General features: G+C 35.6%; 4 protein-coding genes across 4 annotated transcripts; 1 reads left to right on the forward strand and 3 right to left on the reverse strand.

Annotated features, from left to right (window-relative positions):
* Positions 1–617: 617 nt before the first annotated feature.
* K444DRAFT_661394 (uncharacterized protein) lies at positions 618–1,286 on the forward strand (the record flags this gene model as incomplete). Its single annotated transcript, XM_024886578.1, has 1 exon — positions 618–1,286. One exon carries the CDS (start codon positions 618–620, stop codon positions 1,284–1,286), a length of 669 nt encoding a protein of 222 aa, XP_024740297.1.
* Positions 1,287–4,503: 3,217 nt separating this feature from the next.
* Positions 4,504–6,749, reverse strand: K444DRAFT_335669 (uncharacterized protein). The gene is made up of 4 exons (XM_024871983.1): positions 6,574–6,749; positions 5,661–6,421; positions 4,838–5,613; positions 4,504–4,788 (listed from the first exon to the last, which is right to left on the reverse strand). Exons 2-4 carry the CDS (start codon positions 6,361–6,363, stop codon positions 4,735–4,737), a joined length of 1,533 nt encoding a protein of 510 aa, XP_024740298.1. The 5' UTR covers positions 6,364–6,421; positions 6,574–6,749; the 3' UTR covers positions 4,504–4,734.
* Positions 6,750–16,340: 9,591 nt separating this feature from the next.
* Positions 16,341–16,628, reverse strand: K444DRAFT_523033 (uncharacterized protein; the record flags this gene model as incomplete). The annotated part of the gene is made up of 1 exon (XM_024874252.1): positions 16,341–16,628. The coding sequence occupies one exon, from the start codon at positions 16,626–16,628 to the stop codon at positions 16,341–16,343; it is 288 nt and encodes a 95-aa protein (XP_024740299.1).
* Positions 16,629–17,270: 642 nt separating this feature from the next.
* Positions 17,271–17,957, reverse strand: K444DRAFT_488415 (uncharacterized protein; the record flags this gene model as incomplete). The annotated part of the gene is made up of 1 exon (XM_024873165.1): positions 17,271–17,957. A coding segment is annotated over one exon (687 nt), but the record flags the coding sequence as incomplete, so codon positions are not given.
* Between the last annotated feature and the right edge of the window lie 3 nt (positions 17,958–17,960).

Below are 17,960 nucleotides of genomic sequence, written 5' to 3' on the forward strand. Positions count from 1 at the left end.
AGGTCTCTCCCTTGCGTTCATCGAAAGGATGCCCTCAGCAAATCTAGTCGACTTTTCGCCATCTCTGTATCGTCTTCAAGGGTTGTGACTGCAATACCCGGGGTTTTCGGTTCACATGAATCGAAATAACTGTGTGCCCTCGAGACTAAATCTTAGAACATTCTAAGAGTATGGGGCCGGTCCTTGGTTTATCCACAAATGATCCATTCAACGAGTTGACCATGGCAATCTAGCTGTCTTGACCACCGAAAGACCAACTTCTAGGGAGCCACCGATTACCAAGTGCGATCATAGTCTCCGCTCTGCACGGGGCTGCACATCAACAGATCGACAGCGGGAGGTCGTCCGCTGCCCCGCCATTGGTTATCAAGATACCCCAGTCATGCGCCAAAACCGCACTACCTTCTCCAGCTTCTAGAGTATTTCCGTCAACTCCACACCACCCGCCTTATTCAGAAGTCGGTGGCCTTTATAAGATGCACTATTTCCCTCTTTCATCTAGGATCTTCAACCCTCCCTCGTCCCCCTCGTTTCCTTTCTGCGCAAGGCCAAATCTTTCCCACCGATAAGGAATTCTACCCCGCAACAATTCAGCCTTATCGCAGCTTCCCGCCACGATGGACCCTCCACCTCCATATTTCCCACGAGTTCCACTCACACCTCAAGACTGCGAAACAGCCTCCATCCACTCCGCAGCACCGTCCTACATCAGCGAAGCCCCAACCTACACCTCTCTCCTGCCTCCCTCTCCCTCGTCGTCTCCCCGGACCGGCCTCCCTTCACCATACGGAACGCCGGAGTCCCTTCGCAACCCTCGCACGCAAGCAAACTCCATTCCCTCCCTCGACGTCTATCGCGTCTCCAGCTTCCCACGCACGCACCCCTCAAACCCGACGGCCCGCCACTACCACAGCGTGGCCTCTCGTAGGGCCTCCTTACTTACCATGCAAGAACAGTCTACCCTGCTCGCCGCCGCCTTACATGGAGAAGACGGCATCGAGCGCATGAAACGGCGAATGGAAGGAGAGGAGCGCGAGCGGGGGATCCGGGCGAATGAAGATCCGGAACTCGTTGGGGAGGAGGCGGCGAAGAGGAATCGGGAGGAGCGGGAGAAGAGGGAGGGTCGATGGGGTGTCCTCGAGAAGGAGGATAGGAGGTGGGATTGGCTGTTGGCACAGATGAGTGATTGGGAGGAGAGGGATAAGAGTTGGAAGAAGTTCCGGCGGGAGCTGGAGGGGGGGAAGAGGGCGAAGTTGGCGAAGAGGTTGGGGATGGGGAGGCCTTGAATTTTGGGGGTGGGTTGAGGGAGACTTGATTTGCGAGAAGTGGATTTGGGCTGCTGGATGGCTTTGGGGCGATTTAATGGCTTGAGTTATGCTTATATTTTGTAATGTTCAACCTTTCAATGAAATTTGATTCCGAAATTCGATGTGTTGCGGTTCGTTCTTCCAAATGGATGTACGCTATACGCTGTGCGCTATGATTTTTACACAACGATTATTCTTTTGCCATGGCCCTTCCGCGTTTCTCGCCATTCCATGTTTGGAAGTTCCAAGTCTGCCCGATGTTTAAAAGACAAATCAGGTGGCCGTTCCGGAATTCACAAAACTACCCTCTGCTGCTACATCCACATAACATGCTCCGCAATCCTGATAGCCGACTCCCCAGGAGCCAGATCTGAAACATCCAACTCCAGCAACTCCGGACATTCAAATCTTAAAATTTCTCCTCGAGATCTGGTTTCATGGAGTAGGCCAACTGATATTAGACCGATCGCGGAACCGCACCAAAATTCGCCACTTTGCCCACTTTGCGGTGAAATATCACAACGCCCACAATGCGTGAACCGATCTAACGAATTGGGATCGAAATAAATAGTACAATATCTAGCTTTATACGATTCCAGGTAAGCTGAAAATAAGAGTTTCCTTTTCAGTCTACTCGTGTATTGCAACGACTGGAATTCAACTCAAAATTAAGCGAATTTTGGTGTAAAAGTGGCTATGGGCAAAAACGTTGCAGTTTACGGCCGCCCAACTTTACGACCACGCGCTCCTAGAATTATCATAATTAGTAGAATTAAGGGCAACGATCCAATTAAGAGATGTGCTTGGACGTTCTTACTGTAAATGGGTCGGAATGTGGTTAGTTGTGAAAGTGTTATACCTGAATTTTAGTGTAAAAAGGGGTTTCGCCTAATATCAGTTGGTTAGTACGGAAGGGGGTTGTAAGAAATCACCGCCACCCCCTGGTTCTGTCATCGCTAGAAAAGGGAATTTATGAGGCAAACCTGTAAAAATTCAATGCCTGATTGGCCAAAAAGTTCACCGCCTAACAGAGGGGGGGTGGCGGTGATTTCTTACAACCCCCTTCCGTACAGTATCAAGAAGCATGCCTTTCCCACCAGCAACCAGCTCCAATCTCTCGTGAGATCTCATCCTCTGAGCGCTGATGTCAGCATCGCAGGCCAAAGTACAGGGATAAAAGTGCATCCTCGATCTTTTGCTGCTTGGACATGACGTTCGGCTACTGCGCGTCCGATATCGTTGTCTGTTTGACAATCGGTGAAGATATTTCTGGATCTTGTTAGCTGGTTTGAGACGAAGGGGATTGCACATCTAATCCTACAAGTAATTGATAGTCTCGGGTTTTGTTTCCAGTGTTGAGGAAATGACTTCGACGAGGCGATGACGGAGTGGGTAGTAGTCAGGGCTCGATCTTGGCGAGATGATTCCTGCGAGGTCGATATGTTTGTCGTTGTGGACCTGGTATTTATTTTATTTAGTAGGTGTACGTGTATTCTCGAATTGGCCTTCACACTAGTTAGATGTTCCACAACTAGTTGAACGTCAAAAGGTCGGGTACATTAAAATTTACCCAGAAAGGACGGACCGGATCGATCTTTAGGGACAGATTGTTGAACTTACAACTAGACCTTTTCCATCTAAGTGCTTCTCGAGCGCTTTCAGGGCAGTATGTTTGCCAACACCTGGCCATCCGTGATGTAAATTATTGGAGCAGGCAGCAGGCAGGAGGCAGGAATTGTATCTGAGATTCGGTATTTGATTGTACGGACGAGGGCCATTCATTTGAAATCGGAGAATGTACCTGAGAGTGTTTGAATAAAGGCACGGCTTCTCTGAGATGTGAGAAAGGGGTGGTGCTTAGATAGAAGTATAGGTAAGGTGAGCGAAGTACTTGTCGGTCCAGATATGAATAGCCAAAATGCGGTACCAAATATGACCCAGGGGTCGCTTAGAATAGCCGAGCTACAGCTTCCGGGGATTCACAGGCCTGGCACTAAGTAGATGAGGTGAAAAGATACAGTGAATACCTTATGAAGAAGATAAAGTGGCGATGGAGAAACGAAAAGGAACATGGATGCAAATGGAAACGGCGGAATCATACTGGTGAAGTCACGTGGTTGCAATTCCGTGGTTTTCAGGTAGGTACCGGTATCGACTCCAACGAGAAAGAGTGACTTTCGTGTATTAATATAGGTGGCTGAGCGTTTATCACATCAATTCTCCCCATCTAGGTAAGTCATGCCTTGTCCTCATTCTGAGCAGGCTGACCTCTTCACTCTCTCTGTTTTGCTTCACCACCAAAACCAAGGCTGACACGAGAGGTGTTCTATTTCATACCGCTCTCCGATCGAAACTCTATCACATTGATTATTATCTCCCTATGCTTTCCGAAGAATAGATGCAACGGTTTGATGGCCAGCAGCTTCAGCAAGCTCCAGAGCAGTCTTGCCTTCTGTGTCCTTTCTTCCCTTATCCACACCTTGTTCAAGCAGCCACCTCACTGCGACGCGATGGCCCTCCTTCGCAGCAATATGCAATAGCGACCATTTCTCCGGCATACACACATCATCCACTCGAGCTTCAGCTGCTCTAAGCAGTTTCAGTATGTCGATATTGCCAGTTTCTGCTGCGCAAAGCAGTGGTGTCCAGTCTCCTTTAAAACGAACGTTGACATTAGCGTCTTTTGAGAGTAGAGCCCTTACACATTCCTCACTCTGCTCCTGGATTGCGAAGAATAAAGGGGTCTGTCCACTAGGAGGGACCTTATTCGGATTTGCACCACATTCAATGAGCCTCTTGATGGCATAATCATTGCTACCTCGAGCAGCAGCTTCCAGAGGGGCGAGTCCGCTGGAGCCCGCAATCGTCGGATCTGCACCGCCTTCCAAGAGTGCATCAAGCACCTCTCTACCTGTGGCCCCTGTCCCAGTGACGGCGAACAGAAGCGCAGTCCAGCCTCCGGCATCTGGTTCTGATGGGTTGGCTCCAAGTGCCAAGAGGAGGCGGATTGCCTCGATTTGCTTTGATAGTGCTGCAGTGTTCAGAGGAGACCATCCTCTAGGATTAGAGAGATTCACATCTGCACCTGCCTCGAAGAGCGCCAGTATCGAGTCGACATGACCATTATCCGCGGCTAGGACGAGAGCACTTCGCCCTTCTCTGTCGAATGTGTTCACCTCGGCGCCGGCGTCAGCGAGTAACTTGACGAGCTTGTCTTGGCCAGCAGATGCAGCGCTATGTAGCGGTGTCCAGCCTCTATCATCGCAGGTATTGACATCTGTCCCGCCTCTGAGCAGTAATTGGCTAAACTTGACTTCATTCCCAGCTCTGGCCGCAAAATGGAGTTCCGTCTCCCCAGCTTCGGCAGAACCTTCTGTTTTCTCGCTGAACTCGATCATATAGTTGAGCTCCGAATGACCTTTACCGCTCATACAATGGTCAGACACAGGGTTCTCGTGCAGAAGAAGCCATGTATCTGGTTCTGCCTTGTATGTTGGCTCAGTATCGAATACAGCGACCGTCATGCATACCCAGGCTTCCATATCTTTCGCTTCTTTGAACTGCTCAACCAACAATCCAACAATCGCAAATGGCTTTTTCGGGATCAGTGGGTCATCGGATAGGAGGTACGCAGTTCCTTCACTGACAGAATTCTCAAATTCTGTAATGCTCTTAGGGTTCTCGTGTTTGCTGATGTAGCAACCGTTTAGTGACTCTGAGCCGTCCAGGTTTTCGGTTGCCAGGATCAAAGCGCCTGGTTTACTCGGTATGATTCTTCTGACCTTAGATGTAAACCATCTTCGTTTGAGCCCTCGTCTCATCCAAGCACTTTCTTCGAGAACAACGACATCTTTCAGATCGCTGAAAGTTGCCGGGGCCCAACCAGGCCAGAAGTGTCTTGGAGGCCCGTGATATAGCACGAGCCGAGTTGCGTGTTCCTTCTGTGAAAGATAGACTTGTTTCATGGCTTCTGCGATATCATAATTCATCTTCCAGGTTAAGCCCATCGTGGGGAATAATGCCCGCGCATGGTCGAGATGACATCCGGCGTTACGATACCCACATCCTAGTGCCAGGTCTGGTAACGAGACACCAAGCTTTCTGTGGTTTTGAAGTCGACCAAAGGTAAGGTGGAGACATGAATACTTATCATGCGGGGGAATTTGCACCTCCCCTGAATCACGCTCGGCGCGTTCTTGAAGTGTTGTTACCATCTCTTTCCAGCTGACTGGGCCTTCTTTCGTTACCACAAGGGCGTGTTCTGTTAACTTAATCTCCTGGTAAGTCCACATGCGTGTCATCCATGCTTTGAAGTGTTAGTATCTGCTCAATTGACGAGTGCAAGAAACTTGCCGCCACAACGGAGGATGACGCCCACATCCGCAGGGTCAACCGACCGCAATCTCAAGACCAAAGCATCAAGGATCACCACCGCTTTAGCCTTCCGATAAACGTCGGCGAGGCAATTGATCAAGCTCACTTTGAGCTCTTCTTCATGCAGCGTGAGCGCCTCCACGCCTCCTGGGATTGCGAGGCTGTCAAGCCATATCCACTCGGTGTTGAGCGAGCGGATCCGTGAGAAAATACTCTTGATGAGACGGCGAGGCAATCCCCGGTTGTCCAGATCCGCACCGACTCCTTCGATCCAAACATGTGACATAGCAACATAGTCATTATCTCTCAGAGAAAACTCGCCGGCTTCGTTGACACAGAGAGCAGCACGCTTCTCAACGGACTGTAACATAAGCTTGACATCAGGTTTGAGCAGATCGGCGTCAGGGAGAGGAATTTGGGACTTTGAGATATCATCTTCGAAAGAACGGAGTCCACGTTTGATGCCTGCGGGAGTGGTGTCTAGCTTTGCGAAGACTTGGTGAACTTCCGACTGCTCCCAGTAGCAAAGCTCGTTCTTAGATACAGTGTCTGCAATGCCGTCAGGGATGTTCCATTGATCTAGGATCTTCTTGATCGCTTCGTTGTTTTTAACGCGGGGTCTTCTGGAGCTTGACCCCGCATTGAGTGCGGCCCGGAGCGCCGAGATGTCATATGAGGACATGATGTGACGTTTGGGACCCCCGTTAGGACTACACGTTCATAATCGAGCCGCAAAAGAACTGCTGAAAGCGTGAGCAGAAAGGAGAGAAAACGCTGAACGTAGACCTGAGCAGTCAAGGAAACATAGAGAGAGATCAGAGAATGAAGGTCAACAGTGTGAGGCTGACGAACTTATGCACCTTCCACCGCTAAAAGCGGGTCAATGTCTCACCTGCTTTATCTAAGGAAAAACAAATATTCGAGCTGCCAAGCATAACAATCCCAAGAATTTGGAGATGGAGTTGAGAGAAAGATAGCCTCGAGTCAGGTGAGTGAACGAGATCCACTTTACGGCCAGAAGCAGACCCGTACTTCGATCCGTGAGGCTTACCCCTGCCTCGCTACCCCTATCTTTGCAAGAGCACCGACTTCTTCACAACTAGCCTCGAAAGCGCCCACACTACCGAGGCCATTAGCGGGCTAGCGGACAAATCCGAGAAGCGAAAAGTGATTTTCTGATTTTCTGATTTTCGAGAATTGAAGGAAGAATATATATTGAAGGAGAAAGAAGAAAAGGAGAAGGCATTATTATGAAATTAGAAGAATATAATAGATTATTATGATGATTTCATTATTTCGCTTAATTATTATTCCGATTTCAATCTCTCTATCTCGATATGATCCCGTCCTTCGATTTCCTTAATCTCTTTCTATTTCGTTTAGATCTCCGTTCGAATCATATATGAACGCCTTGGCTTAAGAGAATTCGAATATGATGAATATCATTATTCTTCTTTGATTCCCCGGAAAAATTTATGATATATCAATATTTTCCGCTTAAATTATCATGAATATATTTAATATCTATATTATTATTATCATTTCAGATATAAAAAATAATTGAATTATGATTAGGATGATTTAGATCTTTCGGAACGAGGCATAGACGTTTTGGGAAATATGATTTCGGAGCTGATGGATATTCTATATTTTTCGCTCATATTTCTGTCTATATTCTAATCTTCCATTATCCCTTCCTCTAATATCATCTCCTCCCATTCCTATGATCTCCTTTTCCCTTATTTCCTCTATATCTATTAAGCTCATTATATCCATCATGCCTCCTATATCTCTCATTCCCTCTACCTCTACACGGAGCATTAGGTACCCTAAACGGAATGCCTGGTGCGTTCGATTCCCCCCCAATCCTCATCAGCTCTTATTCCGCATATACGACATGAAAAAAAAAAAATCACTCCACACCCCCCCCCCACCCGCTTTTACTAGAGCTATTCCTAAAGCTATATTTGTATATCTTTAATAGAAGGAAAGCTTTAATAATAGTATTATATATCGGAATTAAAGTTATTTTCGGAAAGAGATTAAGATTAAGGTTAAGGCTAAGATTAAAGCTAGTATAGCTATATTTTTATTATTTATTTTTAGAATATAAAGATATATATTTAATATAATTATTTAAATCCAAATAAATTTATAATAAATAATACCTAAAAATAGAAATATTAGTATTTAATAGCCCTAGATTAAGTATATTTAAATATTAAAAAAATTATAATTTTAGGTATTATAATTATAAAAATAAAAATAAAAATATTCTTTCTCTTATTAACTTATAAAAACTAAAATATACTAATAATAATTAAACTATACTCGACTTATATAATTAGCTAATTTATTTTACTAATTATAAATAATTCGAGGTAATTTAAATCTCCTTAAATCTCTATATATAGCTTATTATATAAACTTCTATATTTTTATATTTAGTAATATTATAATTATAATTTTTAAATAAGAAGAATTCCCTTATTCTAGTATATATAATTATATTTATTTCTTATTTTTCAAATATATAATTATTAAATTAGAAAGGCTTAAGAATTCTAAATAATACTTTCTCCTAAAAGATATATATTCTTAATAAATAATAAAAGTAAATATAGAATTATATAATAATATAATTATTTTATACTAGTAACTTTATTTTATTTTTATTTTAAAACCTCTATTTTTTTTCTATATTTTTTCGATTTTACTATTAATACTAAAAGCTTTTGCCCTTTATTAATACCTTCTTTATTAATATCTTTATTAATACCTTTATTAATATTTCTATTAATACTAAAAACTAGTATCTAATTACCTTATAACCTTTTTTTCCTTTTCCTTATTTCTTTTTATTTCTTTTTCTTATTTCTTTTCCAAATTCCTTTTTTAAATTCTTTCTTCTTTAATACTTCTTCTATTAATACCAAGAGCTAGTATCTAACTGCCTTATAACCTTTCTCTCTTTCTCTAAACTCCTTTAAATTCCTTTTCTAAATTCCTTTTTTTTTAATACTTCTATTAATAATACTAAAAACTAGTACCTAATTACTATTTCCGGGTTATTTTTATCTAGAACTCTTATATTATAAGTCTTTAATTTATTTATTTCTTAGAAAGCTAAATTTTAGATCTTTTTTTTCTTTTTCTAATATTTTTTTCTCTTCTTTTCTAATATCTCTTATATCTTTAGGCCCTTTAGAAATATTTTCTCTCAAATTTCTAAAAAAGAGGCTAATTTCTATTTAGATCTCTCTAAACTTTAATATTTCCTTTCTTTTTTTAATACTTATAAAAGCCTTCGGGCTACTATTAAGTACTTCTATTCTTTATCTTAAAATATATACTAACTTATTCTTATAGGAAATAGCCTTTCTCTCTCTAATCTCAATTTCTTTAATATATACTTCTTGCTTTTAGGCTATTTAGATATCTTCTTATTTACTTTTATAAAATATATACTAATTTACTTTTTAGTTCTCCTTATCTTATCTCTTTTTTAATATTATTATATATATACCTAGTTAGTACTAGTTCTTATAACTTATAATTAGGCTTTCTATTTATTAAATATCCGGATATTTTATTTTATTTTTACTTTATATATTTTATTTTATATATTTTATTTTTCTTTTATTATAAGTTAGGACTTAAATAATATTTATCTTAAATACTTATATTCTCAGATATATAAGATTTTTATAAATCTTTTAGAATTATAAACTAGCCTACTTTAGTTTAGGAAAGCTTTCTTAAAAGTATTCTAGGAATTATAGTATTTACTATAATCTTTCCTAAAAATTAATATAGTATAAATATTTCTGGTTTATTCTTTCTCTATAAAATAAACTACTACCCTAAATTTATATAAAAGTCCTAATTATCCCTTAAATTAAAGTATAGGCATTTCTTATTTCTATTAAATTAGATATAAAAAATAGTAAGTACCTTTAGGCTAGACTATAATACTAGTTAAGTACTAAGATTCCCTATACTTATTTTACAAACTTATAATTTAAGATATATTATATTTAATAGGGTTTCTATATCTAATTACTTTATATTATAATAAAACGTTTTAGTATTATAATTAGAAGAATTCTATTTTATAATCTTATTTACTATTTATAGATTTTCTAGCTAATAAATCTTAGCTAATAGCTAAGAAACTTATTAGTTATTCTATCTAAAGTTTCTAAGAATAGGAAATTGCCTTAATAAAAACTTAGTATTAAAAATAGGTTTAACTAATTAATTTAAATAAGAAGTTTATAGCAGGAGTCTCTATATATAAGTAATTTCATATAATAAACTCAAGTTCCTATCCCTAGTTATATAAATAAGTTATATAAGAAACTCTTTCTAGCCTATTAGAGTAGTTCCTATTCCTGGTTATATAAGTTATAATATATAATAAACTTAAACTTTTCTTGAGTTATTTTTAGAAGAATTAGTAAGCTTTTCTAGATAAACTTATTAAGGCCTTAGTTTTTAAAGATATTAGTCTAGCCTTCTTACTTCTTTTTTAGGTAATAGTTTAGCTTTTAGGAATTATATATAAATATTAGAATAAATAAGGAAATATACTATATATATTTTCTAGATAAATTAAAATAGAACCTATAAGATTTCTGTAATATTTTTATTAAATCTATAGTACTAGCTAATAAAGACTTTAATAACCTTAATAAGACTTGAATTATAAGTCTGGCCCTTAGATTTCCTGCTTAACTTAAAAATTAAATAGTTTATAATAGGTTATCTATTATAAAATATATTATACTTTTTTCCTAAAAAGTACTAGGTACTAGTAATAATTCGAAAGCCCTAAAGCCCTTAAGACTCTTTATAAGTTTCGGGCTTTAGGGCTTTTCTATAGCTAGCTAATTATATAAAGTCATGTAATTATACGAGTCTAGTATTAATATAAAGTAATTAGTAACTTTATATATAGATATAGTATGATTTTTAATATAGCTAGTCTAATATATTATATATTTATATATAAATACCTATAATTTTATTATTATAATATAATATATTCTTAATATATCCTTAATATAAAAATCTCTTTATAACCCTAGACTTTTAGGAGCCTCCTCTATACTAAAAGTAAAGTATATAATATTATTTAGATATTAAACTCAAAAGATAAAGAATTATAAAGGCTCTAATAATTATAAGACTTTATAAATTTAGGTAAATTTAAATATTATAAAAGTATTAAATTTAGTAGCCTGACTTTTAAATTATATAAGAACTAATTAAAGAGTATTACTTTAAAGTATTAATTATAAATTCCAAATATATATATATTTATAAGGAAATAAAACCCAAAATAGTACTAAGCTAATTATAAAATATAAGAAAAAGTATATTAGATATTAGGCCTATTTTTTTTTAATTACCTTAACCTTAATAAATATTTATATATAATTTATTAGACCTTATATAATGGATTTATTTAGGAGAAGTAAGATTAATTAGCCTAGGAAATTTAATAATAATAGTTAGATTTCTATCCGGGGCAATAGGTAAAGTATTAGTAATAGCCCGGGTATCTTGGGTTTTACTTATAAAGCTAAAGATATTATATCTATTAATTCTCTATATCTAATAAGAAAAAAAAATAATATATTTATATTTTTAATATACTTATTATTATAGAATAATACTTATATAGTTTATAAGATTAATTATAGTTCCCTTTACTAGAGAAAAAAATAGTAAAATTAAAGGAAAATCTAATAGCCTATTACTATTATTATTATTATTATTATTATTATTAGGATTAGCTTTAGTAATACTTTTAATAATACTTTCTATATTATTTTGCGGCTTCTAGAGATTAGTAAATAAAAAAGAATTCTAGTATATATAAGTTAATTAAACCTAAAAACAAAAAAGAGTCTATAAAAGAAATAAAAAATAAAAGCCAGAATTAAAGAAAAGAATTATATATATATCTTTATTTACTTACTAGTTTATTAGATCTTTTTTTACTCTTAAAGTCTTATACCTATATTAGTAGGTAATACTTTCCTAAGCTCTCTGGGCCTCTTTAGTTTATTATTTAATTTTCTTAAGTTATTATACTTTCTAAATATTTTCTAGTTCTTTATAAGTAACTTTAAAATAAAGATCTTTATATAAAGTCTTTTTCTGAGTATTTTCTAACTCTTTATAAGTAATTTTAAGACAAATATCTTTATATAAAGTCTTATTCTAGTATAAAATAAGGAAAATTATTTAGATATTCTTAGGATCTAGATATATACTATAGTAAGAAAAATTAAAAATAATTTAAATAAAACTTAGTAAGATTATAAGTTCCTGGGCTTTTTTACTATTAGAACTAGTATAGAATACTAGTTTATTCGTATTATTAATAAATTAATAATAGTAAATAGGTTTACTAATATAAAAAGAGAAATAAGAAAGTAATTACTAAGAAACTATATTAGAAAGAATAAAAAAGACTTAATTATTTATTTTAAATTAAAAGCTATTTATTAAAAAATATTTATTAGAATTTATATAGAGAATCTAGTAAAAGAAATAGAAGAAAACTTACTACTAACTTCTTTAGAAAATTAGATAGTTCTTTACTTAGCTCTCTAATTCTTTATATTATTAAATACCTACTTATAGAGAACTAGCTATAAAACTATAATCTATAATTTCATAAAACTAGATCCGGCTATATTTTAATTTATAAGACCTTAAAGGGCTTTAGGTAGCTTATTACTAGTATAAGAAGCTATAGCCTAGGTAATAGCCTAAGTAATTCTCGCATTTATAACCTATTAAGCTTATATAATAATATAAGTATTACTAGAAAAGTAGTTAGATTAAGTAATATAGCTTATAATAAAAGGAAATATAAAAGGAAATAGTTATAGGGCTATTAGAGCAAGAAAAGCCTAGGGTAAAATAGAATTAGTACCTAATAGCTATATAATAATAATAACTAGAGAAATAGATATAATAAATATTTCTAGAAAAAAAGATATAAGATAAAGATATTAAGAAAAGCTAGAAATCTAAAGTATTTCAGGTATAAAAAAAAAAGTAAATATAGACGGAATTCCAAAGCTATAAGGTTTAAGTTTACTAGTATTACTATTTTAGATAAATAAAATAGTAGCCTCTATATTATATTTATTATTAGTAAATTAATAGAACTTATAATATTAGATATTATTATACTAATATTTAGCTATAGGATATATAATATTAGGGCAGGTTTTAAGAAATAATAATACTATTTTAAAAAATAAGAATTTAAGAATATAAAATATTTATATAATAAATAAACTTAATAATTTTATTAGTACTACTTTTAAAAATAAGAAAGGGATTTCGAAAATAATATATTTAATAATAAATAATACTTATCTTAATATATCTAGTTATTTTATAACTAGCTTATTTAATTACTTTATATTATTAGAAGTATTATTAATAAAGGGCCATTTCTGGATAAAGTCCTGGATTATTAGGAACTATATAGGTATTTTTCTGGCCTATATATTATTTATATATTTTATATTTATTAGAATAACTTACTTAAGAATCCTATTTTATATAATAGTAATATTATATTTACTAGTTAGCTTCTCGAACTCTCCTAATATTAGTAGCTATCCTGAGGCTATATATATCCGGACTATATATTAAAGCTAGTAGTAAGCTTAAATATATAATTAGTTACTATTTCTATTAGTATCTCTTATATAAATATTAGTTATATTTATATTATAAGATATAAGCTTCTAATAATACTATTCTAGTATTTATAAAGTATTTATTAGTAAATAATAAGATAATAGAATAAATTAGTATATTATAAAACTATAGTATTAAATTTAATATAGAACTAATTTCTATCTCTCTTATAAGGTCTAAGGAAGCTCCTTCTAAATAGGAAGCCCTAATAGTATATATATAATTAGTAATTTATAAGCCTAATATATATAATATAAATAGTAATTAGTTAGAATATTAAAGGGCTACTAATCTCCCTAATTAATACCTATAATATCCGAGGTTCATTATATGCCCTTAAGTCACGTGCGACCCTATATATATTATAGTATTTCTCTTAGTAGAAACTCATTAATATCTATATTAGTATATAAGTAAACTATTTATATAAAGCTATATAAGGTTATATTACTTACCCTAAACTAAGTAATTATTAAGAATTATATTATAAAGCTTTATATTTATAGGGTAATCCTAGTACTATACTTTGCCTAGGGGCCTTATATATAGTCTAAATAGCTTACCGGCTACTATATTAGGCCTAGATCTGTCTTTTCTAATCCTATAGATATTTTATAAGTTTATAAACCTATATATCTTATTTTGGATCCGTTATATATAAAGTACTAGTAAAATAATCCAGTCCTATAAGTATTAGTAATTATAACTTCTGGTATAGGCCAGTTCCTAAAAATAGTTCTATATATACTAATTAGAATTAGTTATATAATCCGGTACTATAATACTAGATTTAATAGCCTTAATAAAAAGTAATATAATTATTAGTACTTAATACTTCCTCCTAATAATAGAAAGAATAAGAGATAGATATAGAGAAACAAAATTACTTATATATTACTAGTATAGCTAGCTCTTCTAAAGCTCCTATTACTAGGATTTAACTTACTAATTCTCGGTACTTTTCCCAGAAATAAAGTAGTTCTTTATATATATAATTAATAAATTAGTTATCTGCAAAAATATAAAGTATACTTTAGTAATAAAGGGGAATTTAGAGCCTTAATTAGCCCTAAAGAAATAAGGGTAATAGCCTATTTAAGTACAAATCTAAAAATACTATTATATAACTAAATAAGTAATCTAATTAGAGATTCTAATATATATTTAGATAATATTATATAAATAAATATTAATATAAATATATATCTTAATTCCAAATAGTAATAGCTTATTATATTTATTAATTAACTAAATCTAGTCCGGTCTAGGTATAATATATTTTTTTTTCTTAAACTATATTTATTATATTTATAATATAATATACCTCGGGATTTAGGAATTATAATATTATATATAAGCTTTCCCTATAAATAATAAAATATATTAGTAAATAAGGCCCTAACCTTCTAAGCTAAAGCAAAATAATAAAATATAAAAAAACTAATTAGGTTACTAGTAAACCTTATTAACGGAAATATATATATAAATACTACTATTTATAACTTATAACTCGCCTATTATTTAGCTTATTCTATAGTATTATAAATAATTACTTATTTACTACTTATCTATCTATTATAGTTATATAGTAAATAAGACTAAGCTTCTTATATATACGGATAACTCTAGTAATTAAAGCTATATAATTGCAATTCTTAAGATTCTCAAGTATTTTCTTATTTATATTTCCCAGATAATATAAGATTATAATCTATATATAAAGAAAAGATATATTTATTATTTAAATATATATTTAGATATTCTATTCTTATAATTACTATTAGACTATATATAAATTAACTAAGATTCTATATAAATCTTTTAATCTATTTGTAATTTCTTCTTAATTAATATTTATATAAGCCTATTTAGTAATAGCTTTATAATATAGTAATAGATTTATTAAAAGTTATAATATTATTTTAATAAAATCTACTAAGTTATTTTAATAGGAGTTAAGTTTAGGGTATACTTTACTATTATAACATATTTTCTAGTAATATAAGTACTAAAAAACTCAAGTAATATTATCCCTATATAATTTTATTAATTAATTACTAAAAAAAAGTAATTAGCTAGCTTCTTAGTTATTTTAATAGTTTAATTTTCTTATTTCTAATCTCGGGAATATTAAGGAAGTTATTAGACCCTATTAATAGTATTATTCTAGAAGGGCTTATAGCCTATAATTACCTAATTATAGTAATTTATAATAAATATTTAATTTTATATTATACTATCCGGCCTAATTTTGGTACGATTTTACGCAGTAGTATAGGCTCTCACTTCATTAATTAGATAAGCAAGTAGCCTTACTATTATTGCGTTATCCAAGCCGAAAGTCACGTGTGGGTGCTATATCCCTAATTAGGAATTCTGCCTTGGGGAGGAGGGGGGTGTGCGGGGCGCCAGTGCGAAAATCAGAAAATCAGAAAATCACTTTTCGCTTCTCGGATTTGTCCGCTAGCTAGCTGTGGGCCTCAGTAAACACTTCCTCTACGCTACTCTCATTCTAATGGCCCAAATTCAACTGCGACCACACGCTCGTCTCAAGGTGATTTCCAACTACTCCCTCACGTCAGGCGACTCAGATTTTGCTGTCAGCGATCATTGACATGATGTGGTAGGCTCGATCTCAAACCTCCACTTACGTATTACGGGGGCACATTTCTATCATGGGCAAACACTTGCGCTAGAGTTGCGGGTCGAGCATGCAATGTGAGATAAGGAGTAAAATCCTCATATGATATTTTGCTATTTTGAGGGACTGGGATCCTTCTTTTCTTCTGATCCAGGCGCCTTCGCATGTTTTGCAGCTTTTTTTTTGGCAGTTTCTTCTCTTTTGCTCGCTCTCTCGCTGAGCGAGCGGAAAGGGAAAGGGGGCTCGACCTTAGAACAGAACACCCGCATCCAGTGACAACGCTTTCATCTAAGCACCACCTCCTCGGTCGGGAACAGTATCTCCCCCTCATGCAGATGATCCAGCCATTCGGTGTCTCGAAGATCGTAGCTAGGGTCTGCCATCTTCCTAGCTTTGAGAAGCGCTTCGCCTTTCATAAAGCCATCAACATGACACTCTCCCACAAAAGCATATTCAGTCCCAGCCTCCGTCTTTCTTAGAAGATGTGGGATTTCTCTGCCAAGGAAGACGAAAATGTGATCACCGACTCTGAGATGGCGTGGACCGAATCCAAGGAGACCTCCAGAAGTCATGAAGCTTGTCAGTTCGTCGTAGAGAATGTTCGCCGACCATAGATGATTGCGGGTGAGAAAGTCGTTGATTTCCACCTTGGAAAGACTGATACGACCGACTTCGTCACATCTCAGTCCTCGGAGTTGAAGCCTTGATGGGTCGTCGTTGTGGGAAATAGCAACTCACGATGATCCTGAAGCATAGTATTTGCGAGGGAAGTCGCGATGATCTAGCGTGCTGACTCGGGGTGAAGAGGGTGGCTGCCTCCAATCCGGGACCCAGGTTGGCAGGCACAATTGGGTCGCTGTGCATTGCGTAACAGCCGCCAACCGGCCGAGATGCCTTGACTTACTGATAAATTGTTTCGTTAACGAAGTATACAGCCTTTCCCAAGACGTGTCATAGTCTGGTTCGATTTCCAAGGCACTGGTTAGGCTGGCGATACCAATCAAACTGTATACAACGTCTCGCGGATCGTGAGCCGCCGCGCCCCTTCTAATAGTCAACAGGAAACTCAATGCCTTCCAAAAATCAGGCTTCGGGATATCCAACATGGTAAATTCGGGACCGAACAAGAAGTACAAACGGGCCACAGAGTGAAGGAAAGCATCTCCAAAGAGGCAGAAGTCTACTTCAAAATAGAGTGCCACGATTCCATCCCCCATCTTCGATATTGATGGCCCTTGTATCTCATATGAGCCCGTCACAACGAGAGTCTCGCGCGATAATCTGCCTTCTTGGAACGTCCACGCTCGAGAGAACCATGGCTTATCAATAAGGGCCTGAACAGCCGCGATCTTGGCAGGATTGTACTTGAGCATTGATAGAGTCTTATTCTTTTCGTCCCAGGCAGCAGATCCCCGTATTTTCCGCGAGGTAGACTCGAATTCCCGCCATATATTAGGCTCTTTCAACTCAAAATAGGCTCGTATACAGCTGTATGCAAGCTCCGTAGTTTCGTCTTCTTCTCCCAGCCAGATGAGCACTCGGCTTGCGGTTTGGTAAACATTCCCCATAAGCTTGACTTGGTGGTTCCTCTCATCGATGGCGTTTTGATTGATACAGATCGAATCTATCCACAAGATTCGCTCCTCGGTGGGATTTCGAAATCTCAAAAGAGCGGCGATGAGATTCTCTGTCACCATGATCGCTTGATTATCGCAAATGACTTGCGAGGTTCGATGAACACTGCCCCAGCAATACGATACGGCTTCATACTGAAGATTCTCGTCGTCTAGGTTGTGTTCCTGAAGCAACATATGGACGGGATCGGTCCTTTCTCCCGGAAGGACAGTCGCGACTCGGATGGCTCGAGGCTGCGACAGAGGAGTGTAGACATAATTGGTGACTTC

Source organism: Hyaloscypha bicolor, assembly GCF_002865645.1.
Source record: "Hyaloscypha bicolor E unplaced genomic scaffold K444scaffold_52, whole genome shotgun sequence".
NCBI lineage: Eukaryota > Fungi > Ascomycota > Leotiomycetes > Helotiales > Hyaloscyphaceae > Hyaloscypha > Hyaloscypha bicolor.